Source organism: Dermatophagoides farinae, chromosome 4 (genome assembly GCF_024713945.1).
Source record: "Dermatophagoides farinae isolate YC_2012a chromosome 4, ASM2471394v1, whole genome shotgun sequence".
NCBI lineage: Eukaryota > Metazoa > Arthropoda > Arachnida > Sarcoptiformes > Pyroglyphidae > Dermatophagoides > Dermatophagoides farinae.
Genome location: NC_134680.1, coordinates 6,580,423 through 6,605,867, shown reverse-complemented (window position 1 = coordinate 6,605,867; position 25,445 = coordinate 6,580,423). Strand labels below are relative to the sequence as shown.

The 25,445-nt window shown below is 30.1% G+C and overlaps 2 protein-coding genes across 3 annotated transcripts in view; one reads left to right on the top strand and one right to left on the bottom strand.

Annotated features, from left to right (window-relative positions):
- Nucleotides 1–186: 186 nt before the first annotated feature.
- Nucleotides 187–5,497, top strand: LOC124490327 (neuromedin-U receptor 2). 2 transcript variants are annotated; one of them, XM_075730538.1, is made up of 7 exons: nucleotides 187–592; nucleotides 3,044–3,163; nucleotides 3,237–3,632; nucleotides 3,696–3,779; nucleotides 4,428–4,562; nucleotides 4,650–4,687; nucleotides 4,757–5,497. In XM_075730538.1, the coding sequence occupies exons 1-7, from the start codon at nucleotides 289–291 to the stop codon at nucleotides 5,429–5,431; spliced, it is 1,752 nt and encodes a 583-aa protein (XP_075586653.1). In that variant the 5' UTR covers nucleotides 187–288; the 3' UTR covers nucleotides 5,432–5,497. The 2 variants fall into 2 exon arrangements, with proteins under 2 accessions (XP_075586653.1, XP_046908755.2); XM_047052799.2 differs by having other exon boundaries at nucleotides 3,237–3,779.
- Nucleotides 5,498–9,132: 3,635 nt separating this feature from the next.
- rdgA (retinal degeneration A) overlaps nucleotides 9,133–25,445 on the bottom strand; it is a 38,512-nt gene continuing 22,199 nt past the window's right edge. Inside the window, exons 7-14 of the mRNA XM_075730679.1 lie at nucleotides 22,522–24,374; nucleotides 19,840–19,951; nucleotides 16,464–16,657; nucleotides 15,448–15,542; nucleotides 15,074–15,367; nucleotides 13,866–15,005; nucleotides 10,528–11,410; nucleotides 9,133–10,475 (exon numbers count right to left, since the gene is read on the bottom strand). Of these exons, the coding sequence (XP_075586794.1) occupies nucleotides 11,373–11,410; nucleotides 13,866–15,005; nucleotides 15,074–15,367; nucleotides 15,448–15,542; nucleotides 16,464–16,657; nucleotides 19,840–19,951; nucleotides 22,522–24,374 (3,726 nt within the window). The 3' untranslated portion in view covers nucleotides 9,133–10,475; nucleotides 10,528–11,372. The remainder of the gene's footprint in view (nucleotides 10,476–10,527; nucleotides 11,411–13,865; nucleotides 15,006–15,073; nucleotides 15,368–15,447; nucleotides 15,543–16,463; nucleotides 16,658–19,839; nucleotides 19,952–22,521; nucleotides 24,375–25,445) is intronic.

The following is a 25,445-nucleotide window of genomic DNA, read 5'->3' as shown; positions in this document are numbered from 1 at the left end:
GAATCATACAACGACAACGGCAAAAGATAGATAAAATCGCGCCATAAGTTCATTTCATATCAACATTTCATTGTGTACGGAAGAATACATAGAATTTGTGATTGAATTATTCAGTTTATTTATTCTTTTCATTTAACCTGATGTGTGTGTGTGTGGGTGTCAAAATGCAAGTTGATGCAATTTAATTTTGTTTTTGGTTCCGGAACATCAATCAAATCGAAATTCATTGCTTCAAGGTGTTTGTGTGTGTGTGTGTGTTTTTTATGTGAAAATATGTATTAAAAATGAATGAAAACAACAACGACAACAACAATAATGATGATGATGATGACAAACGAAACAACGTTCAATGATAATAATGATGAATTATTCAATATAACTAGACATTTATATGAACATCTTGGTCCACAACAAGCATTACCATTAATATGGCTAATATTGATGACATTTGTCTATATTTTCATTTTAATATCCGGTATTATTGGCAATATTATCACCATTTTGGTCATATTTCGTTTTCGTTATATGCAAACCATTACAAATCTTTATCTTTGTAATCTTGCCATTACAGATCTGATTTCATTGATGTTCAGTAAGTATAGTGATGATTTTTCATTCAAAATGGATAAACTATGTGTGTGTGTGTGTGTGTGTGTGTATTTGTGGAAAATCTAAAAAATTCTATCGGATGATTATTGTTTCTGATGGATCGATTTTTTTTCTCTCTCTCTCGTTCAGATTCTCAATTTCAAATCTCATTTTTTTTATTTTCATTTCTATTGCTACCATTTATTCATTTTGCAAAGAATAAATGGAAAAACATTTTTCAATGATCATGATGATGATGATTTCATGTTCATTCAAACGTTTTATTATTTGTTGGTTCATTGGAGCTTAAAACGCACACCATTATTTGTAATTTTTTTCCATTCTTCTTATTCTTCTCCTTTTTCTTCTTTTCAAATGATGAACACACCCATCTACCCACACGGAATTGATTATCCAACTACATTATTATTCTATACAACGGAAGAAAACCAATAATAGTGGGCGCTGATATCAGCAAACCAACACCAAATTCTAGTCTATTTGTATGGTGAAACAATATGATCGCTTGTCAACAACAACAACCGAAACAAAACAAAAACAAAAAGTTTAACAACAACTGATCAAACAAACAAACAAACAAACAAACAAACGAGAAAAAAAAGAATTGAGAACAATTGGAACCAAAGAAAAAAAAATATGATGATGATGTCCATTGTTGTTTCTATATATCGAGTAAAGGAATAATTGGCTATCCAGAATTCATATACGGGTGAATTCTGAACAATAAAAAATTATGATTCTGATGATGATAATACAGTTGTGTTTTTTTTTCTCTCTCTCACTCTCTTTTTTTTGATAATCGTACATGTCAAGAATATTTTCGACGGTTATTATGAACTGGTTTTCACAGAAGAAGAAGAATATTCTTGGGTGATAGTGATATGGTAACCAGCAGCAGAAGGAAATTTTTTTTCTTATTTTTCTTCTTTTCTTTTTTTTTGATAATAAAAGTAATGAAAATTCTTCTATCGTTGCATCTTTCATTCATTCATTCATGCACATTCTTTGCCCAGAATTTCTTCTTCATGTTGTACAGTTGAATTCAGATTTTTTTTTTATTAACAAACAAATGAAAAACAAGATTTAGACACACACAAACCAAAACCGAATGGAATAATAATGTAGGATGGAAAAAAAGAATTTTTTTTTTCATTCTTGCAACAAAAACCAGAATTCTTTTTTTTTCGGATCTGTAAAATGTGAATAATATTCTCAGATGATTCTCATGACAGATTTTTTTTTTACCCGTATGCGTATCTGTATCTGTTCATCATCATCATGTTTTACATTTTTTCTTATTCTCATTTTTTTCTACATTCTTGCAACACACACACAAAAAAATAACCGGAAAGCAGAAAAAAATGAAATTGAAATAAATTAATTCCTATATTTACCGTTGGCAGTTCATTCAAAATAATCATTGCAATTTCATTCACTTTCTATCCGGAATTATTCAGGATAGAAATTCTTCCAGAATTTCCTACTTCCATCCACTTTGATTCCTCGAAAATAATAATGATGAGCTACACACGTACACACAAACACATACACAAGCAATTGAAATGGATTTTTGTTGTTGTCGTTGTCTTGGAATTTCTGTTTTTTTTCTCTCATTATTATTTCTCTCATTATAATAATGGATGAATGAAAAAGAATCCTTTTCCTATTCTTTTCTTTTTGTTGTTTATTCATCATCAAAATAATCATTTTTCGTTCTCTTGAAATGGAAATGAAATTTTTTTTTTCGCCCAATTCCATTTATTCAATAAAACATAGCAAATTTGGATGGTCAAAACAAAAACTTGCAGTCCAAAAATTTTTTTTTCTGACCAAAAAAAAAGATAATTGGTCCAAAATATTCATTTACAAAATAATGTTAATGACTGGACATCATCGTCATCATCATTAAGTTTAATTAATCTTGGATCATTGAAAGAATTTTCTGTTTGTAGGTCAAAACTGTTGTTGTTGATCGAGGAATCAATTTTTTTTCTCTCCAATTTTTGAATTGATTCAAATGGCATGTGGAAAGAAAAACTTGATTCAATTCAACGAAGCAGAAAAAAAAATTAAAAAAAAAAGAAAAAGATTCTTTTTCTGGTTGTTGGTGAGAGACATCGAGCGAAATTCCATTGAAAATTGAAAATTGAAAATTGAGAATTGGGAATTGGCCTGGCACAATATTTGATTTGATTTTTTTGTTGTTGATGTTGCTAAATTGAATCCGAATTTTTTTTTGAGCTGTCAAAATTTTAATTTCAAATCAAACTACGGTAGATACACGAGTGGGAAAAAAATAAATGAAACAAAATAAAACAAATTTATTATCGCTGCTGTCAATTTGGGTTTATTACTATAACTACACGCACAGCCACAGAGAGGCACATTGATTTTTCAAAATTTTTTTTTTCGCTTTCTCTCATTTACCATCAAGGTTTACCATTGGAATTATATACACTATGGCATCAATATCCATGGCAATTGGGTCCGATAATGTGTTCATTGAAAACATTGATATTGGAAGGCACAGCAAACGCATCGGTACTTACGTTGGGTATGTTTTTTTTTTTTTTTTTTGGTTTCACTGGAAATTCAATTTTCCACTTTCTTTTTTTCCGACATTCTAGTTGCATTCACTGTAGAAAGATTTTTGGCAATCTGCGGTTCAACAAAACATCAAACATTACAACCATCGACACAGACATTGTTTAAAAATGATAAATCAATAATACGCATAAAACGTTTAGTATATCGTAATATTGCGCTCATATGGATCATATCCATTGTAGGCGCATTACCATTGGTGCTATTAACACGTGTAAATTATTTGGAATTTAATCAAAAAAAATTAAAACAAAGTGCCTGGTGTGGCCTTGCATACAATGAACCGGATAAACGCTGGGAATTGATAATGTTATTGTCGACAATCATATTTTTTCTTATACCACTAATAATAATAACATATCTTTATTATAAAATTGCCAAAAAATTGAAAAAAGCAACAAAATTAGATAATATGAATAGTCATTATTATCAACATCAGAATCAGAATCAGAATCACTATCAGCATCATCATCAGCATCAGCATCAATCGGATATTGGACAATTAAATGATCACGTAATTTCAAGGAAAATAATTCAATCACGACGTATTGTCATTAGAATGTTGGGTATGTATCTCTGTACATGTGGAAGGTGGTGTGTAATTCCCAAAAAAAAAACAAAACAAAAACAAACAAAAAGAATTTTTCTCTAAAATTTTCAAGGCTCCTTCCATCATGATTGTCATAAATTCCAACGATTCTGCATGTATACTATTTATTTTTAGTAACAATAAATATTGTATGTATGTATGTATACCTGCTGCTGTCTCCCAGAAGAATATTCTTTCTGTCCTTATTGCTCTGTACAATCATTGCAACAACAAAAAAAAATTCGACAATGATGAATAAATATAAATCATCAGCGATCAAAAGAAAAAGTTGACAACAACCAAAAAAAAAAAAAAAATGATTGCAACAAAACAGCAATATATCACCTATTCATGTTCACCTTTATGGCTAAATTTTATTACATAACATGTGATTCTCTCTCTTTCTCTCTTATTCGACAAATGAAACTAATTATCCGAATCAGAAAAAAAGTAGAAAATTACTGCTTCCATTTTTTTTTTGTTGACTTTCTTTAATTACACTAATGGTCCGAATTTTTTTTTGCTCATTTTCCGTTTTTTTTTTCATTTATTTTCACAATTATCATCATTACATAATATGATGATTCAATGGTGGATGGACATTGTATATATATTCAATTCATAGTGGTCATTGTCATTGTATTCACATTCTGTTGGTCACCATTCCATGCACAACGTCTTTTATTTCTATATGTTACACTATATTCAAGCTGGAATATGGTTCTACGACAAATTAATGGCATTTTATTCTTATCAGCTGGTATGTTGGGCACCATTCTCTTTCTCTTTTTTAATCGATTAATTAATCAATTTTGATTTTGTTTTTTTTTTCTACAAAATGAAACAGGATGTCTATACTATCTAAATAGTTCATTAAATCCATTGGTAAGTTTTTTTTTGATCGTCCATTTGTTTTGTTTCTCACGTTTTTGTTTTTTTTTCATTTTTATCTAGATTTATTCATTATTATCAACAAGATTTCGTGCTGCATTCATGCTTTATGTACAAACTTGTTGTGGCCGTCATGGTTTAAATTCAAGTGGTCATAGTAATAGTGGTCAATCAGCTCAACAACAACAACAACATTCTCATCATCAACAACAACAACAAAGAATAGGAAATCGACAATTTGCACATCAATTATCGATCGGTGGTAATGATGGACGTAATAATAATAATAATAATAATTCAAATAATTCATCAATCAATGGTGGAAATGGAAATAGTATTCTAGGTGTTAGCGGTAGTGGAAAGGTAGTGGCAAACAATAAAAATAATTTGTGCCTTACAACTAATAATAATAACAGGATACCATCGATTGTGATGACCGATACATCATCGATGGTTATGATGATGGCAAACAATCGAAATAATAATCACCATCACCATAATCATCAAAATATAAAATGTAATTCAAAATTACAATTACCACAACAATGCTGTAAACACAATCATCATCATCATCATCATCACCATCATCAATGTCGCCATTACAACCACCATCATCATCATAGTCAGAATAATTTTCGATTACAAGTTGAAAACAATAATAAATCGGACAACGAAAATGAAACCAATCATCATCATCAACATCATCATTTGATGATATCGACACAAAATTCTTGGTGAAAAATGAAAACTTGAAATCAATTTTTAATCAGGATTTATGATGAATAATAATTTGATGATCATTATTATTGATGTCATGTTTATGGTTGTGGTTGTTTTTTATGATTTGATCATAAAAATCATCACCATTTGGTATTACTAATAATTGTGGTGGTGGTGGTGGCTGCTGTTGTTTTTCCATTTTATCCATGGTTTTTTGCCCATGTTGCTGTTCCGGTTCCGGTTGTTCATCATTATTATTTTGATTCATTGTACTCATCATCATTGTTGCTGTGGTTATTTCACTTGTATCATTTAATTTTATTGTTTTTGTATCTGTATCATTTTGTTGTTGATTCGATAGGTGTCGTTGCCGCTGTTGTTGTTGCGGTTGACGATTATCTTGTGGACATGGTAATCCATTGCCGAATTGAAATCGTAATCTTCTCATCATTAGCAATGAATTATCATCACGTTTTCTACCCGATAAATTATTATTCATTGGCATTTTTGAACTTGAATATCGATAAGAATGTGTAAAATTAACATCATCATCAAAATCATCATCATTATCATCTAATGGACCATCATTACAATTACCATTGAAACGCCAATCTTTACTTATATTACGATAAGCATACATGATTGTCATGACCAAAATTGTTGCCACAATTAATGTGGCAATAAGAATGGACCAAATATAACCAAATGATTGTGGTCGTGATGGTCGCAGTGGATTGATCGATGTTGAATCATTCGATTTTTGTTTTGAATACTTTGTTCTTTCCACAATATTTGCATATAATGGTAAAAAATTTCTTTTTCTCACCTCTTGTTGTATTTGATTTCGTTCAACAATCGAACCCGATATCGATAGTATCGCTGTTGTTGTTGTTTCGATAGTCAATGATGATGATGATGATGAATTGATATTCAAATCGGACGATAAAATGATCGATAAATTGGTGATTATTACAAAAATTTTCAATAAAAATTTATTCATCCATTCTGGTGACATAATCGAATCGTGAAAACAAAACAAAATGAAAAACAACGAGAACAACAACCACAAAACAAGGAACTGGGGATAGAATTCATTTCATTTTTAAAAGTTCAAATGAAATTATTCAATTAAATTTTGAGGATTTTGTTTTGATTTCAAATTTCAAATTTAATTTATTTTCTCTAATTCATTTCACGATCAAAAGATGGCAGCAATTTCACTGAAAAACATTTTGCTTGCGAAAGAAAATAGAATGGAAAAACAAAATCAAACAAAATCAGAGAAAAAACCTGTCACAATCCAGTTAAGATAATTGATGTTATTATATAATAGGAAAAAATGGCAGAATTTTTATCGCCCACCTACCTTCGTATAATTTGGTTTTTTTTTTGTTTTCTGGAAACGATCCAAAATCGAATCAAAATGATTAAGATGATGATGATGAGAAATAGAGATTAGACGTCATTTTTTTTTTTGCTTGAAGCTTTTCTAAAGCTTTTTATTCAATCACATGATAACGAACAAAAAAATAGGAAATAATTTCGCAACATCAAAACGTCAGAAAAATTTTAATCTAAATCTGAAAAAAAATTCAATTTTCATTCCATTCAACCATTAAAATGACGTTGATGGCGGTGGTGGTGGTGGTTCTGTTTTTTATCATCATCATCATTATCACTGAAACAAAAAAAAAAGAATCAGGTCAATGCAATATTTCCAACTACAGGTTTATCATCATTATTATGGCGCAAATGTTTTAGATCACAACCAATGAACAAATCAAATCAAATAAAAAATTTGCAACAAAAACTAAAAAACAAATCATCGTCATCAGTGAAAAAAAAAATTATTGGAAATTAAATCAGCAACGAAACCAGAAAAAATATTTCCAGAAAATTTCCCAACCAATTTCTCTCTTTAAACATTCAAATCATCACATGCACATGTGATCGTGATCATTTTCATTTTTTCATTTTTATAATTATAATTTATAATAAATAATCAAACAAAGTAATAAGAAAAAGCTTTAGTTAGACCTGTGTGTAATAATAATGATAATGATGCTGATGATGATCATGACAAAGATTGATTGAACTAGATTCATCATTCTCTTATATTCTTGGTGAATTTTCTTTTCCCCATCATCATCTTGTTGTTGTATTGGATCCAATTCCATTGTTGTTGCTGCTGCTGCTGCTGCAATTGTTGTCGAGAACAAAACCAAAATCATCCATTGTTGATGCCTGTAGTCGTTGTTATTATTATTTTCTTTTATCTTTCGTTTTTTTTTAATCATAAAAATGACAAGATTCATATTTTCTTTCTCCTTTTTTTTTGCTGGGGCTTCAACAGTGTTAGTGGGGGGAGGCAGTGAAAGGAAAGTAAAAGAAATACCATTATCAAGAACAAAAGACTGAGTGAGAAACACACGGCGTTATATAAGAATAGAATACAAAATCAGTTATGAAATCAATAATGACGATGATGATGATGATAGTGGTGAAAAAAAAAGAATAAATATAGAACCTGTAAAAATAAGAACTAAAGAATATTCGTGCCATTTGAAAAGCATCTATAGCAACAACAACAACAACAATAATAATAATAATAACGAAACACTTTCAGTGTATGAGAAAAAAATAGGAAAGAAAACACACATATTATTATTAAAAAAGAAAAAAAAAGGAACCACAAGTTTTAATTAAATATTTCTCTTTCTCGTTCGTTTATTTTCATCTATTCGTTTTTTTTGGTGATATTCAATATTCAATATCGTCATCAGTGATGATGATGATTTGCTATTTATATCTCTGTTTTTTTCGGCTATTCCGCTGTTATTATCGCCATCGTCATCATTATAAAAATAAATTCATTACCAGCACACCACCACTGTGTGCTGAATTCTTTTTTTTTTTTTTTTTTTTTTTTTGCTTTTCATTGAAAAAAGATTAGAATTTTGAATTTTTTTCTATGGTAAAAGTTTGGAATTTCGCTGTGCACACCGAAAAAAAAAAATAAAATAAAATAACGCCAATCAAGCAAAGTAAGAAGCAAAAAAAAAATAGACAAGATGAAGAAGAAGAGAAAAAATCATGAATGAAATATAATAATAATGGCATCATAAATATCTTATTGCATCTTTTTTTTTCCTTTCCATCCAATCATTTGATGGAATCAAGAGGCTAAAAATGAAAAAACTTTTTGTTTCAATTATATATAGAAAAAAAAACACTGGAAAGATTCAAAAACACCTACACGCAGAGAGAGAGAGAAATAGAATCGACAACAACAAAGATGGTTATAATGATAATTGCATCGCCGTTGTTGTTTATGGCAAGAATAATATTTTTCACCATATTTATCCATTGATTGGTTGGTCATAGATATCCACATAAAATGTTGTTGTTGTTGTTCAATCCATCTTATTAGTTGGTTATTACACTGAACACAACATTAACTGTTATATGATCTTGATGGTTGTTATTTTTGTTTTGTTTTTGTGTATTAAGTTTAGTTGAGAAATGAAAAAAAAAATTTTTTTTTCTTGTCCATCCAGTATCAGGTTACATTTGAACGAAAAAACAAAACAAAAAACAAACAACACATCCATCCACATAATACATACAATCAATAACCAATCTGCCAATATAAATGACAAATCGATCATCATCGATGCTCAACAAAAAAAACATGAAAATACAGACACACACACCGGAAATTGATTTTATAAATTTAATAATTTTTCATTTTTATTCAAAAAAAAATTTTTTTTTCTTCATAATAATAATTTTATAATAATTCAGCGCGCACACGCACACACACGCACACACAAAATGTGATTTTTGTTTGCAACCAAAAAAGACAAATAATCAATAAATAAATATATCGAATTGACGAAAAAGAATGAAGATCCAAAAAAAAAAAAAATCAATCAATGGTTGGTTGGTTGGTGGTGGTGGTGGTTGATGATGATGTGTCTGTGATTAGAGATAGATCAAAGATAGAATTGGAAAGAAAAAAAAATGACCAGAAACAGAAAAAAAAATAATGAACGTGTGTGTGTGTGTGTGGGTGTGAAAGTGCAAAAGAGAATGACAATGCCACACAAACACAAAGAAGTTCCAAATCGCACGTCGATTTGATTTGATGAACAGAAAAAAACAGTGTGTGGGTGTGGGTGTGTGTGTGTGTCACAAAGTTTTTGGTGCATTCACAATGTAATTTCAAATTCATTAATTTTTTTTTTAAATAAAAGTTAAATTATTGCTTTTTGAAATCGGTGATTGACTGTATTTTTTTTTGTTTGTTTGTTTGAAAATAATAACAATTTTTCATAGAAAAATATAAGTCCACAGTTGATCAGTTGATGATGAATCAATCAGATCAGGTCCATTGTAATTTGATGATCATGATAATGATGATGATGATGATGGATGTGAAATAAACGTTGATGGCGCCTCCTTTAACAAAGGATAATCCAAATAATGATGAGAAATGATGTGTGTATCAAGTTAAATCAAGATTAATTCAGTGTGAATTTTATCGGTACGTGTGTGTGTGTCTGTAATGTGAATCAAAACAAAACGAAACAAAAAAAAATAATTCAAATTTGCATGCTGAGCGTGCTTTAGAAAATCAAAAGAAAAAAAAAACACGTGTATTGTGTGTGTATAATGTGAATGAGCGTGCAAAAGGCGTTGGAATGATGATTTGGATTTTAAATAAAAAAAAAATGATGATGACATTATAATAATAACAACAACAACAACAACAATGATAATTTTGTTCAACATGATCAAATTTCATAATTTTCATTTCTTGATGAATTTTTTTTTCTTTTTTGCATTTGAAAAAATAAATGTTTTCATCATCATTGAGTGATGAAAGAGATAGAGAGATAAACTTTGAATGAATAAAGAGAATCAATTGATGATAATCAGGTGGTGGTGGTGGTGGTGGTGTAGGTGTGATGAAGAGAAAAGAAAAGGCACAAAAAATTTTTATTTTTTGCTCGAAGTGAATGAATTTGTCGTTTTTGTGGCGGTGAGAAAGTTGATCATTCTAAAAAAAGTATAATATGAATATCAGAAAATTCAAGACAAGACAAACTTACCAAGCGCATGCGAATCACTGCGATTGTGAATTCAAGCAATCAACCGATGAGAACAAACAAACAAACAAACATTTGAAATGCAAATCAGATCATTGATTGATTGATTGATCAGTCTGCAGACTGTACACATATAGACTGTTTATGATGTGGATGAAAGTAAGAGAAAGAATGAAAAAGAATCGATGATTAAAGTCAATCAAAATTCCAATTCATTTGTCGTCGTCGTCGTTGTCGTTGTTCATTGTTTATAATAATTTTTGTTTTTCTGGTTACAATTCTCTTCATGTTTTTGTCGTTGTTGTCATCATTATTGCTGATTAGGCTGAATGAAATGAAAGAAATAAAATTCTGTGTGTGTGGATCGTAAATTTTGTATTGATCATCATTATCGATAATTATGATGATGATGATGATTTGAAACTTGATTTAAAATTCCATTCACATACATACACACACACACACAACGGGAATATTCTGTTTGTGCGTGTGTGTCTTAATTGTCTCGAACATAGAAACATTGTATTGTTGTAGTACAACAGGAAGTAGTGTTTATCAAGATTCATTTCTTATTGTTGATAATCATTTCATGGTAATGATAGTGGCCACATAATCCATAGAATCGTGATCAATTATCCGATTGGTATTTCCGGTTATTGTAAAAAAAAACAACAAACAAACAACAACAACAACATAAAAACAATCACAACAACGGTTATTGACAATGACGAACAATTTGTTTGTTAGTGAATAGTAGTAGTAGTGGTCTATGTTTTTTTTTTCCATTCAGCTGATTCAACGTTTGCCCATTCGTATTAGTTGCTCTGACATATATCAGTATTATCTCATCAAACGGCAGTCTCACGGTTACAAGCTTGTGATACGTCTATAGAAATAAAAAAAAAACACAAAAGATGAGAAAAAATATGAAATGGAAAAAAAAACAAACGACCAACAATCGTTGTCGTAAATCTAAAAAATGAGTATAAAAACCATTCAAGAGGTCGTGTCTTTGTCTTTTTTCGAATTTCATTTTAATCAAAAAACAAAAACAAAAAAAACAAAAAACAAACACAAACGCAAAAAAGCCTGAAGCAAAAATAATGATTATGATGATGATTATTAAAAGCATGAAAATTGTATTGTATGCCATTATGGTTGTTATCATTGCTGAAACCCACCATTCAATGTTAGTGAAATTTGGGAATATTCCTGGAAAACATGTAACATTTAGAAATCAACAAGAATATGAAAATAAATAAAACAAAAAGAGAGACCTGGTCAATAGAGATAAAATTTTCATGGAAAAAGAGAGAAAGAGAGAAGAAAAAATTCTTTTCGTTCAAAATCAATTTGTTTGTTTTTGTTTTTGTGCATACAATCTTGTTCTCTGTTTGCATGTTAACCAAATCAAAACATACGATCCACACACAGATACACAATGGAATGGAATGAAAGTCAATAAATAACAATGATGATAATAAATACAGAAGACATATACACACAGACAGAGAGAGAGAGAAAAGATGCACCAAATTTGGAGCAAAGAGAGAGAGAGAGAGAGAAAAAAAATTCAATTTGTCGATTACCATTTATGTCATGTTTTCACTGTTGTTGTTGTTGTTGTTTTTTTTCTTCGTAACAGAAAAGAATCCAAATGAAATGTTAATGTATTAGCTAGCAAAAAAAAAACTAAAAAAAAAAAAAGAAAATTCCATTCCATTCGATGATTCGATTCGATATCATCATGGATATATAAATATATTCAATTCACATTAACAACGACAACAACAACAACGACGACGACGACAAGAAAAAAAAACAAAAAACAAATGAAACAACAATAAAGCAGCCGCTTGGTTGTCATTGTTGGTGGTGAATTAAGAATTTGAAAAGTGGCCCTCAAAAAAAAAAAAATTCTGACAATCGAAATTCTTTATTTTGATTGTTTCACAGTCGAATAATAATAATGAAATAATGAAATCGTGAATGAAATTGACAATGAAAATTTAAAAAAAAAAATGAAATGAAATAAAAGACAGACAGATAGAATTTTTTTTTTTTTGACCGGTGAAAATCTAAATTCAATAAAAGAATCTGACTTTGTTTTTTTTTTCTTCGATCAAAAAAAATTTTTCATTTTTTTTCTAATAAAACACGTTCATGACAAACAATTTCAGGTGAAAATATGTGTCGGTTTAGTTGAAGTTAAACCAACCAGAAAACCGAATTTAAATTTAGAATTTTTCTTCTTTTTTTTTGCTCAAAACGATGACGACCTTCATATGATATAATACAGAATTTCAGAATTTATTTTTTTGGGGGGGAGACCTTCTGTTTTTTTTCGATCACATTGATTTGACATATTTTTTTTCTCTCTGGAGAGAACAAAAAAATGTAAAAGTAAAATTGGAATCAAACGGTTCATAGATTGTTTCTGACATCTGTCAATTTTTGTTTTTGCTTTTTTTCATTTACGCGGTAATCCAAAGACATGAAGAATTTTTTCATTGGCAAAATTGAATTTACCAAGTGTTTTTTTTTCTGCGTCAACAAACCCGCATAGCTTTTGTTGTTTTTTTCCGCATACAAAAAAAAAGATGATCACTGATGGTTGATTGTTAGCTATAACTACCGGAAACAAATTCAATTTTCAAAATCTTAGACTTGACACACACACACACAAACACGAACGTGACCATTTCATTATCAAACATTTGACTGGTTAAATCATCATCATCATCATCATCAACACACAACTAACACATTGACATCATTATCATGCACATGCACATACAAAAAAAAATCAATCGATCGAATGTGACACATTGTGATTGGTAGAGATGAAAAAAAACTAAAAAAATTAGAAATGGAAAAACTTTTTTCACGTTCAAAATCATCAAAGAATCAATTTTCTTGGAGTAGAAAAAAAAATTTTTTCCCATCAAATAATTTATGCGTTTAATTTACCACCCATTTACACAGTTTTCGATTCGTTTTGATTCGAAAAATGGTCCATTCAAATAGTACGGGAAAAAATATGAAATTTTTATAGCTTTTTTTTCTTTCTTTTTTTTCACTTGAAAAAATAATCATAATGATTGTCAGCCATATTTTTTTCTCTCTCTTTCCCATTCTCCAGATGAATATAATTGATTCTGTCATGTATTCACTGTCTGGCTGACTGGTTGGCTGGAATTTTTTTTCATTTTGACGATTGAATCAATGATGATCGTTAAGTCAATTTTGATCATTAAAAAAAAGTGAGTTGCAAAATGCAGCAGAGTAAATGTTCGTGGATGGAACTAAAAAAAGAGAAAGAAAGAAAAGGGAAAACTTACGCAAAAGTGTTTTAAGTAAATCATGACGGCCAAGATTACGACCTAATTGCTCAATATTTTGTCCATTATTATCACGTATATCTAAACGGGCACCACGTAACACTAATGTAATACAAATATCACGTTTGGCAGCAATTATTGCTTTATGTAATGCTGTATGACCAAATTCTGGTTCTGCCAGATCGATCATCTGTTGTGTAAATGCATTGGCCAGAAACGATACGGCTTCATCCTGGCTATTCAATACAGCATAATGTAATGCTGACATTCCTTTTTCATCAATCAACATTAGATTAACACCTTTGTGGTGAAGATGTTTCAATAACGATACGTCACCATTACGTGCGGCCAACATTAATTGATTCAATAATGGACGACGATTTGTTTGTGGTGATAGAATCCGATGACGCCGTCTTGGTGATTTTGGTGGTGAATCATCTGCGAATGGCACTGGTGATAATGATGATAATGTGGATGAATTACCATTCTGTTTACTTGGTGATATTATCGCTGATGTATTATCACTTTGAACTTGTAAAAGATTCACACGATTCGTACAATCAATATTACTTGGACGTAATTTATCCAATTTACGCATCTGTCTATAATATGGTTCCGTTACAATTGTTGAATCATTGTTATTATTATTATCTGTATCAGATAATGATGATGTTTGTGATGGTGATTTTGATGGTGATTGTTGTGGTGATAGTGGTGATGGTATTGAATCCAAGGTTTTACGATGAAAATGATTGTCAACATCATCATCATGTGGTAAATCTAAGCTATTTGTACGTAAATCTGAATTTGTCATCAAAGTAGTGCTTATAGGAAGACTTTTGGTAACTAAATTTTGATTAGATGTCGCTGTTGTTGATGATGGTGATTGTTCAATGTTTTGATTGGCCAACAACGATTCAATGGCCAATGGTGATGGTGTTGGAGAGGATGATGCCGATGCTGAAGATGAAACACCGGCAACAACTTTGGCAATCACTTCTTCTGATGTGAATAAATCTAGATCATCTTTTTCATCAAATTGTGGATCTAATATAAATAAATCTTCGTGGCAAATATCCACCACATAATAAAGTTCTTCTTGGGCACGGTCAATACGAAAAAAACGTTCAGCTGTTACGGCTATTCAATAAATGATGACAATTTGAAATTTACAAATAAAAAAAATATATTCAAATACAAAAACTTACAATCAACAAAACACCAATCATTGGAAACAAATTTACAATTTGAAAGTGAATTATTATTCGTTGTCGTTGCCGTTGTTGTAGTGGTTGTGGATGACACATTTTCAAAACAAGTTGCCAATTGTTGTTGCTGTTGCTGTTGTCCAGTCACAGCAGAAACAATAACATTTGCCGCTGTCGTAGATAAATCCGAAGATGGCCGCCGTAATCCTTTTTCTTTCATCATTTCATTGATTCTTGCACGTACATTACTCAATTCCATAATCTGATCAATGGTTATGGAACCAAGTACAGTTGCTAAAAGGCGAAAAAAAACGAAATTTTTTTTTATTGAAAAATTTAAATTTCAAAAAAAAACAATCTACTAAAATACTTACAAACTTCTTTCAATTTCTCTTTATCATAATGATATGTTTCATAATCATTTAGATTCAATTTACGAATCTTCAATGTAATCTTTTCCAATGCAGGCCTGTGTAATATTTCAATGAAAACAGAAAAAAAACCAATCAATAATCAAAGAAAAAAATTTTTCAATAAATTCAGGTGACCAGGAAAATTTTCTTGGCAAGATTTTTTTTTTTTTTTTTGACCAAAACAGTCAAACAGTGTGTGCAAGTACGGAATTCAAAACGGAAATTAAATTTTTCAAAAAAAAAAGAATAAAAATCTTGCCGGTAAAAGAAAAAGGAAAAAGAAATCAAGATTGATTATGAAAATCTTTAATTCCATTTCTGAGTTTCATTCTAGACACAAAAAAATGAAACGTTCCTGAAACGGTCCAAAACCAAAAACAAAAACAAAAATGACTAAATATTTTTAATGAAAATAAAGCGGCTAAAAAATCCACTTTATTACACTTCAGTTCACGTTTTTTTTTGTTGCCAGAAAACGTTGAAATATTTCTTATCATTAATTTGAGTGGAAAAAAAATTTCATTTGAATTTCAAATTTCATTGTCGGTGGATCTCATGTGTCCACCGACAACATATGTTCTACCTATCATTTCATTCATTTAATATTCATTAATTATGGCTGGTGTTTCATAATTTTTTTCCCCATTCCTACGAATAGACAGACAGACAGACAAAACTAGGAAAAAAAATTATGACAATTAATGAAAACAAAACACACACACCAGAATCGTTTATTATTGATCAAAACGAAAGGTGTATATTGTTGCTCCTTACTGGTGAAATAATTACAGCTATATACATGAAAAATGAGAAAAATTCTAATGTTCATCATCATCATCATCAAAAAAAAAAAACGGGTGAATGAACTTTTGTCTGTTGGTGATCCAACAAAAAAAAAAAAAAAAAAATTCAGGTCACCAAGAAAAAAAAATTCATAACCAAAATTCAATCATCAATTGACCACATGATATACTTACATTTGTCGTTTATGTTCAAATGTTTTTGTATTGGCAACAATATTTGCCTTATTACGTAATTCCAGATTGATCAATGATGGTAATAGACGACATGGTTCACCATCCACTTGCATCGGTATTGTACGTGATGTAACAATTTTTGCATTACGACATTGTGTTATAATTGTACCGTGGCCACCAGCTTGTAATAATGGCTAAATTTTTAATGCAACAAAAAAAATAAATAGATGAAACGTGAAAATTAAACAAAACGAAACAAAACAAAAAACATTTCGAGTTGATAAATAAAATCATGCTGAATATGAATATACAAGTTGATTGGGTGTGAGAAAAGTTTTTTTCTTTTGGTTTTTGTTTTCGTTTTTTTTTTGTTTATTAAAAGTTTAATTTAGTTTTTTTTCTTCAATTATTTCGATGGAATATTCATGATGATGGTGAAAAAAGTTTCGAGAGAGCAGAGCAAAAAAAAGATCATTATAATCATCGTCGTGTGATGATGATAATTAAATGCAATAAATTTTCTGATGATGACTAATCTTTCATTCATATCTCGTATATAAAGTAGTGGCAGCGATGGTGGTGGTGGTGACCGTGGTGGTAGTGATCATGATGACGGTGACAGCAGCAGCAGTGAAACAAACAAACAACGAAAAAAAAGTGTCAAATTAATCCTCAAAGGAAAATTTCGTTTTTTTTTCCACTTTTTCTGTTTTCCCCAGCCAAGTTTCGTCATAGATGATGATGATGATGATGAGGGTTTTTATTTTTCTCTCTTGTTCGCTTTTTTTTTATAAACTTATATTTTTTTGTTGTCAATAAATAAATAAAAAAATAAAAAGAAAAAATCTCATGAGGATTAATCAATATGTTTGACTTTTGTTGTTGTTGTTGTTGTTGTTGCTGAAAAAAAAATAATGAGAATCTGTGGGCGTGTGTGTGTGTGTGTGTTCAGTGGATCTGAAATTTCCGATGAAAAAAAACAAAAAAAAAAAAGGAATAAGTGAAAAACACTTGTCCAAAGAAAATTCTCTGTGTGTGTGTCAAAAACTTTTTACAAATTTCTTTCGAGAATCACAGGACAAGGATTATTAGAATCGAAATTCAAAAAATTTTTTTTTCTTGAAAATCAATTTTTCCAAATTAATCAAATATATAAAAATCTCAGATTTGATTTGTATATCTGTGTGATGGAAAAAAAATTGCAAAGAAAATGTCAAACGTCACAATCGGTTTTTTGTGGTTGACAAAATTTTTTTTTTTTTATTTCATTTCGTCTCCACACCATTTTATTGCAGAGATGAGAAAAAAATAAGAAAATAAGAAAACCTGCCCAAATAACAAAAACCAAAAGGTGATGGCAATGGTAATGGCTATGGGCTGCTGCTACTACTATTACCAATGATGATGCAGTTTTGTGATGGTGGTGATGATGATGGCCTCAGGAGATTTTAACTTTCAATCCATTAAATTCAATTACATTTTTTCTCTCACTCTCCTACATTGAATCTAACCTTCAACAATAGAAAATAAATACTGGGTGACGAAAAAAAATGAAATGAAATGAAATGATAATTGAATAGTGTTTGTCAACGAATAACGAGAGTAACACAAGCCACTGGCATCTACAACAACAACAACAACAACAACAACAGAAAACCAACAAGGAAAAAAAATTGTTTATTTCATTTGAAATTCATAGAATTTTCACATACGAAAATTATGTAGCACTACCACCACCATCACACTTGATGACATTATCATCACAATGAACATTTGCATAAATATATCGTATGTAAATGAATAACTAAATCAAATGCAACGCAAACGAAAAAAAAGGTGATAAGAATTTCATGTGTGACATCGTCATCATCATCATCATCAACCGAAAAAAATGATGATGATGATGATGGTCTACGGAAATTCTAAATTAAAAAAAAAAATTTACACATGTACTAATCACACAACAAATCCAAGTGCAAAAGGATAAAAAATGAACAGAAAATTCCAAAGAAAAAGAATCGTGAAATTTTTAAATTATTCATATATGAAGCGAAGAATATTCATGAAATGAAATGAAAAAAAAATTTCAAATCTTTTCATCATTTCATCTTATTCTTGCATCCACACACGCACACAAAAAAAAATGTAACGACAACAAATGATGATGACGAATACTGGAAAAAAAGTCAATTTTTTTCCACTTCATTTCTTGTCTACCACAGAATCATTTCTAAATGTTGGATTCGCCACCACCACCACCAACGCATAGAACCAAAAACAGACAATAGAATTTTGTCAAACAGAAAGAAAGAATGAAAAAAAACTTTTAAAATAGAAACTTTATGAAATGAAAACTGGAAATTCAACACCTAAATACACAGCAGCAATAATCAAAAAAAAAAATTTAAAAAGAAATCGAGAAAAGCAATCGCAAATGGTGGAATTGAAATTGATTTTATTTTGAAATATCAATATCGATTTAACAATCGCGTCATCTTTGTTGTTGTTGTTGTTATTGTTGTTATTGTGCAAACAACGATAGAAAAAGGTACATGGTATTTGTATGCTATACCAACAATTTCTGTTTCAATATTTCCACATGAATAACTTATACATACGCGAATTATTTAAATGAGATTGAAAGAAAGGCAAACAATAGCAACAAAAACGAAAACGGAAATGCGGCCGATTGTGATTCACATATATCCACATATTGCAAAAGAAATGGACAAAACTTATTTTTAAAAAAAATAAAATGGATCTGGATAAACTTTGAATTATTCATTGGAACCAAAAAAAAAAAAAATTCTTCATAAGCTCCTCATCATCAATTCACATTCATTCATTCATTCATTCATCCAATTCGGTCCACATGTTTTATGTATTTAGCATCATTTTCATATTAATCTCAATCATCATGATCATGAAACTCATCCGTCATCATCATCATCATCAATGCAATACAATCATGATCATTACGAATTTTTGAAAGATTCATATATGATGAAATTAAAGAAAAAAATAAATAATGACAGTAAAGCCAACATTTAAGGGGCCAATATCCATATAATGCCACCACCCACGCATTCACACAGAAACTGGATGATATTTTTGGAGAAATAAAAAAAACCAAAAGAAATTCAGTGAATAAACGAGAAACAGATTCATCATCATTATCATTCAATTCAATTCACTCAGTCATCAGATGTTGTTTTTTTCTTCGTTTTAGTTTTCGCTGTGAAGATATCAAATTATCAATTTGTTGAAAATAAATGTACAGCGTAGAAATTGATTGATTCTTCTTACGAAATAAAGAACCGGAGAAAAATTTACATATTTATGGGAGAGAAAAAAAAATCCAAAATCAACACATTACCAATTGATATGTAGTCAATCCAATCACTTCGATATAACCATCATCGGTTTTCGGTGTCTGTAGATTTGATGGTGCCGATGATGTTGGCCATGGTCGTGTGCCGCCACCATAGCTAGATTATCATAAAATAGAAAGAGACAGAATGAAAAAAAAAATTAAATTCCAACTTTGCATGTCAAAAAAAAACTGATCATTATCTACGACAACCAAAAAAAAAAAAAAATTCTGGACATCAACATGGAGTGTGTGTGTGTATGGAGAATCAAATTGCAAAACATTAGTTTAGTTTGGTTTTTCAAGTTTCATCTAGCAAATAATTTACTTTCCAAAAAATCATCATCATCATCATTATTATTATTATATATTGGATCGGAAAACAAACAAAACTTTTTTTCCACCGCTTTCTCTGCCATTGAAAATGACAATCATCAACCACAAAAGTTGAAAATGTACTCGCCAAACCCGAAAAACAATTGAACAAAAAAAAAATCACAAGCACGCAATCAATGATTTATGGATCCAGTGCACAAATAGCACAGCAGCGGCCACAGCAAAAAACAGCAGTCATTCTGTGTTTCTATTTTTCTTACACCAGAAGAAAAAAAAACTGGCAAGGAATGCAGAAAAAAAACTTTTTTTTTTAGTCTGTGTTTCCATTTCTAATTTAGCCAATCAATGATTTTTACCTGTCATTAAATTGCCATACATAAACACACACACACACACACACACGGCAGAACAAAACAAAAAGAAATCAAATCAAAATCGGTAATCGAAACACACAAAAAACACAAGACTCAGAAAAAAAATGTACAAAGAGAACAAAAACTTTTAGAAAACCTAGAATTTTTGTAATTAAAGATTAATTAGTGTTAATCACGAACAAGACAGAAAATTTGATATTCATGATGGGCGTGGTCTAGTGTGTGCGTGCATTATTAGAGTTTTTTGTTGTTGTTGTTGTTGACACACCCATTCAAATTCAATTTCGAATTTTGGTTTGTTTTACATTGAATTAACGTTTTCATGATTTAATTATTTCGTGTGTTTATATGCAAAAATGAGTTCAGCGAATTTTTTGTTTTTCGTTTTTCAGAATCAAGAAAACACAAACTTTTGGCCAAAAGAAATGATGCCGTTGTCAGATCAAAAGTGGTGGTGGTGGTGGCAATACTTGATTATAATGATCCTGGTAATGTTGATGATTGATCCGGAAATTGTGGAATCGAAATTATTTCTCATAAGAGAATCAGATGAATTACAAGCATATCTAATATATCGAAATTATTATTGGCATGAAACATTTGAATGTCAAAAACGTTTAAATGAATTAATACGGACAACAATAACAATGGCCACCATTGGTGATAATGTATTCCGATTTCAAAATGATCATCGTATCAGTATATATCCAAACATCGTAAAACGATATGACCACCGAAAACATCGGTTACATTTATTAGATTCAAAAGGTTTCAGTGATTATGGTGCATATGAATTAAAATGGGAAAAGATTATAGAAAAATTATATGAACATTATCATATACGTTATCAGCCACAAATAAGAGCAACAATAACAGCCGATTATCCAATAGAATTAACAATGGAAAAAGATGAATTTCAACAGCAACAAATTCCATACATATTGCATTTATATGCATGGAAAAATGATGATAATGATTATGAAAATTATGAACGATTAATGTTTCGTGAATGGCAACAAACAACAAATGTACAAACTATCAATAGAAAATCGAGAACAAATGAAAAAATTTTCAATATAATCAATATCTCTATTGATGGTATTTATTATCGTATAATGTCATTCATCATGACAGATCATGATCCATCATCATCATCATCGGTGAGAATATTCGAAACAATCGATATTGAAAATGAAATACAATATGCAATGGTTTGTTGGTCAGTTGATGAGCGAATGATTTATTTGGAAAAAAATTTAAAAAAATCCTGCACACCTAATAACAATAACAATACCAGTGATCAACAATTATTCAATCAATTTGAATTTGCATTCAATCTGATGGATAATTTATATTTCATTTCCATTAGATATCAACAGATATTTTTTACATCAAAAAAATTAATGATCGAATTGAACAGAAAATTTCCATTTGAACGTTTAAATTTTCATCAATTTTTCTATTGTGATAATGAAACCAGATTTGATCAAACAAATTTTGATAACATAAATGATACGGAAACAACAAACTTGACATTGCCCATACAAATGAAATACTATTATAGGAGGCCAAAAATGGAAAAACCAAACATATTGAAAGCATTCATTGAGATTATCATTGGCATTAAATATCTATTCATAATCACCTATCTGCTATTCACCCTTTATATATTGCAAACATTTGAAATGAATCAATGGCTAGATAATCTTTGGTTTATGGGCGGTAGCAGCAGCAGTACAGATATCGGTGGTACTACTAGTAGTGGCCATCAAAATCAACTAAAAAATCAACTACTACTATTACCACCATCAGAGCAACATGAAATGGAACAGGAAATGATGAAAATATCCACTTTCAATACAAATAAACAGATATTGATTAATGAACAATTTATACAACATCAACAACATCAGCAACAAACACAGAATGATAAGTAATGTTGAAAACAAAAACAAAAACAAACCACACAACTACTTACCTTGGAATATTTAGAAATAAAACTGAATGTACTTTCAATTCTTTAAGACGTCCAGTATAATCTTTACCATCACATTCAAGATTAACATAATTACATAGATCTTTCCATTTACGTTGCAACAGATCTTTACCACCTGCTTGACCATAAAACATTTTATTTCTTAATCGTGAATTAAAACGTTCTGGATGTGCTTCACGTGCTTCATGAAAACTAAGCGCTATATGGGCATCAACACCGATTGAGAAATAATTATTCACAACATTCAATGGTAATTCACGTTTGGCTCCTTTATTTTCTTCCGTTAACATTTGTTGTTGTTGTTGTTGCTGTAATTGTTGTTGCGTGATACATGAATGATTTGGCTGTACTTTTAGATTCCAACGATCCAATTGTACAATTTGTCCATCTTGAATGTTGCAAAGAATTTTCGCTATTGGTTCATCCGTATAGGATCCACCCCAACCAAATGCACGTGCTAAATCATTACCAGTACCTAATGGCAGCACCGATATCGGTGGTGGTGGCTGTATGGCAATTTCATCGATAGCTGATAATACCCATCCAGCTGTACCATCACCACCACATGCTAATATACGTAGATTATGTACTTTTTTATATAAATCTAATCCAAGTCTTGGACCACCTTGACTAAGATCAAAAACTTGTCGTGGATTCAGATGCCATTGAAATTTTTGCATCAATTTTACACCTTGATTACCACCTGATTTTGGATTTATAAACACCAACAATGGGCGTAGATTGGTCGATGGTATTGGTTTAATTACAAATGATCGATGTACGTGTTGTAAATATTGTTCAACACGATTATTGACCACTTGAACTGGATTTGTTTGATGATTATTATGATGATGATGATGATGATGAGGACCACTTGTACAACCAACACTAGATAATAAATTTGTAGAACCATTTTGACCAACGGATGTTGATGTTACATTTGCATGACTATGACGTCGATGTCTTGTAACACGATTATTGTTATTAGCAGTAACAGTTGTATAAACAATTGGTGTTGTTGCTGTTGATATTGCAGTGGCTGCTGGTGATGTTGTCATAATCGATTCTATCGATTGTTTATTATTATTGTTATCATCACCTTTATCATCACTAATGTTATCATCATTATTCATGAATGGTAATGATAAATTATTCTTTGTAATTTGTTCACTATTCTCATCATCATTATTATCAGATATCAAAGATGAATTTAATTCTTTATCATCATGATGATTATCATAAATTGATTGTGAATTCATAACAGGAAGAGGTTGTTGTTGTGTTGGTTGTGATAATGATGATGATGGTAATGGTGGTGGTGGTATTACTGGTGGTGGCAATGATAATGAAGATGATGATGATGATGATAATGTAGATAAAAAAGATTCAGACATCACAGTCGTTGTTGTTGTTGTTGTTGTGGTATTGGTGGTGGTTGTTGTTAGATTTATAGTGGAAGCTAAAGTTGTAGAAGGTGGGTGTGATTGTGGTGGTAGTAGATGAGAAGGAAATGATGTTGTTGTTGTTGTATTTATCATTGCCATTGATTGTATCGATGATGTTGATGATGGCAATGGATAATAATCATTGGCTGTTGTCATTGTAATTGAAATCACATTTAAATTATTCGTTGTTTGACAACCAGTATTCGAAACAATGGCTACAGCAACCGTAGAAGTAGTAGCAGTTGTGGCACTATTGGTCATTGATGTTGATATTTTATTCGTTGAAGCTGTTGTAGATGATGATGATGATGATGATTTGGTTGATGAACGTTTTTTCGATGATAAACGTTTATTACGTGGTGTACGACGTATTGATGATTTAAATGATCCCTAATGGTCGTTGTTGAAATTGAAAATTAAACGAAAAAAAAATTGAAATGAATACAGCAACATTTACATTTACGAAAAAAAATCAAATAAAATTCCGGTTCTGATTCATAGAAACGGAAATGCAACCAGAATACATTACATTACATATTTAAATTTACCAGAAAAAAAATTTAAAAATTCTGGTAATGGTATTTTTAGCAGAATCGAAAAATAAAACATTCACATTCATTTTGTTTATTTTATTTTTTCTCTTCCATCTTCTTCCACCTTGTTTACCTGATCAATAGACATTGATGGTGGATGATGATGATGATGATGGAAAAAAATCAAAGTAAATGGCAAATGAAATTCAAATCAGCATTTTTTTTTTGTTCAGTTTGAATATCATTATGTGTGTCATTATCATTTACGATGATAATGATGATGGATTCTTGTTCCTGTTTACCATCTTCATCATCGTTTTTTTCCACTCGGTTTCTCATTGATTTTATGCATTATATTATATCAACCATTAAATTTTGAATAAATATAAAAATGCAGCGAAAAAAAACGATGACAAAAGCAAATTTTTGCATTTTATTTTTCGCCGAAAGGTGTTGTCGTTGTTGTTGTTGATGATGTCAGGATTTTTTTTCGTTTGTTTGGTTTCTCATTTATTTGATTCGGGTATAGAAAAAAAAACAAAAAAAAATGGAAAAGTTGGTTCCATTAAACATAAACCAGAGGGCGTTTATTGAGAAAAACCAATAATTGAGAGAGAAACAAAAACATAAAGTTAATTTCCGCACGAATAAATTATCGATTCGGAAATAGAGAAAAACAGAAAGAACAAAAAAAAATTCAATCAACCAATTAACCATTGGTTTGCTACATACACACACACACGACTAAACTAATTTGACCAGAACACAACGACAACAACAACAAAAACAACAACAACAACTGGAAAAAGTTGGCTAGAAAATTTGTCAATTTGTTAGAATTTTTGTTGTTGATGATGATTTTAATAATTTAGATTCGTTACTACTAGTAGTAACAGTAGCAGTAGTAGTAATGATATTCTGTGGATTT

What these genes read in the sequence shown, in the direction of transcription:
- LOC124490327 (XM_047052799.2), top strand. Translation starts at nt 289, where the DNA reads ATGAAAACAACAACGACAACAACAATAATGATGATGATGATGACAAAC. An exon ending in TCTGATTTCATTGATGTTCA is followed by an intron (nt 593 to 3,043) that starts GTAAGTATAGTG and finishes TTTACCATCAAG; the next exon opens with GTTTACCATTGGAATTATAT. An exon ending in CGCATCGGTACTTACGTTGG is followed by an intron (nt 3,164 to 3,236) that starts GTATGTTTTTTT and finishes CCGACATTCTAG; the next exon opens with TTGCATTCACTGTAGAAAGA.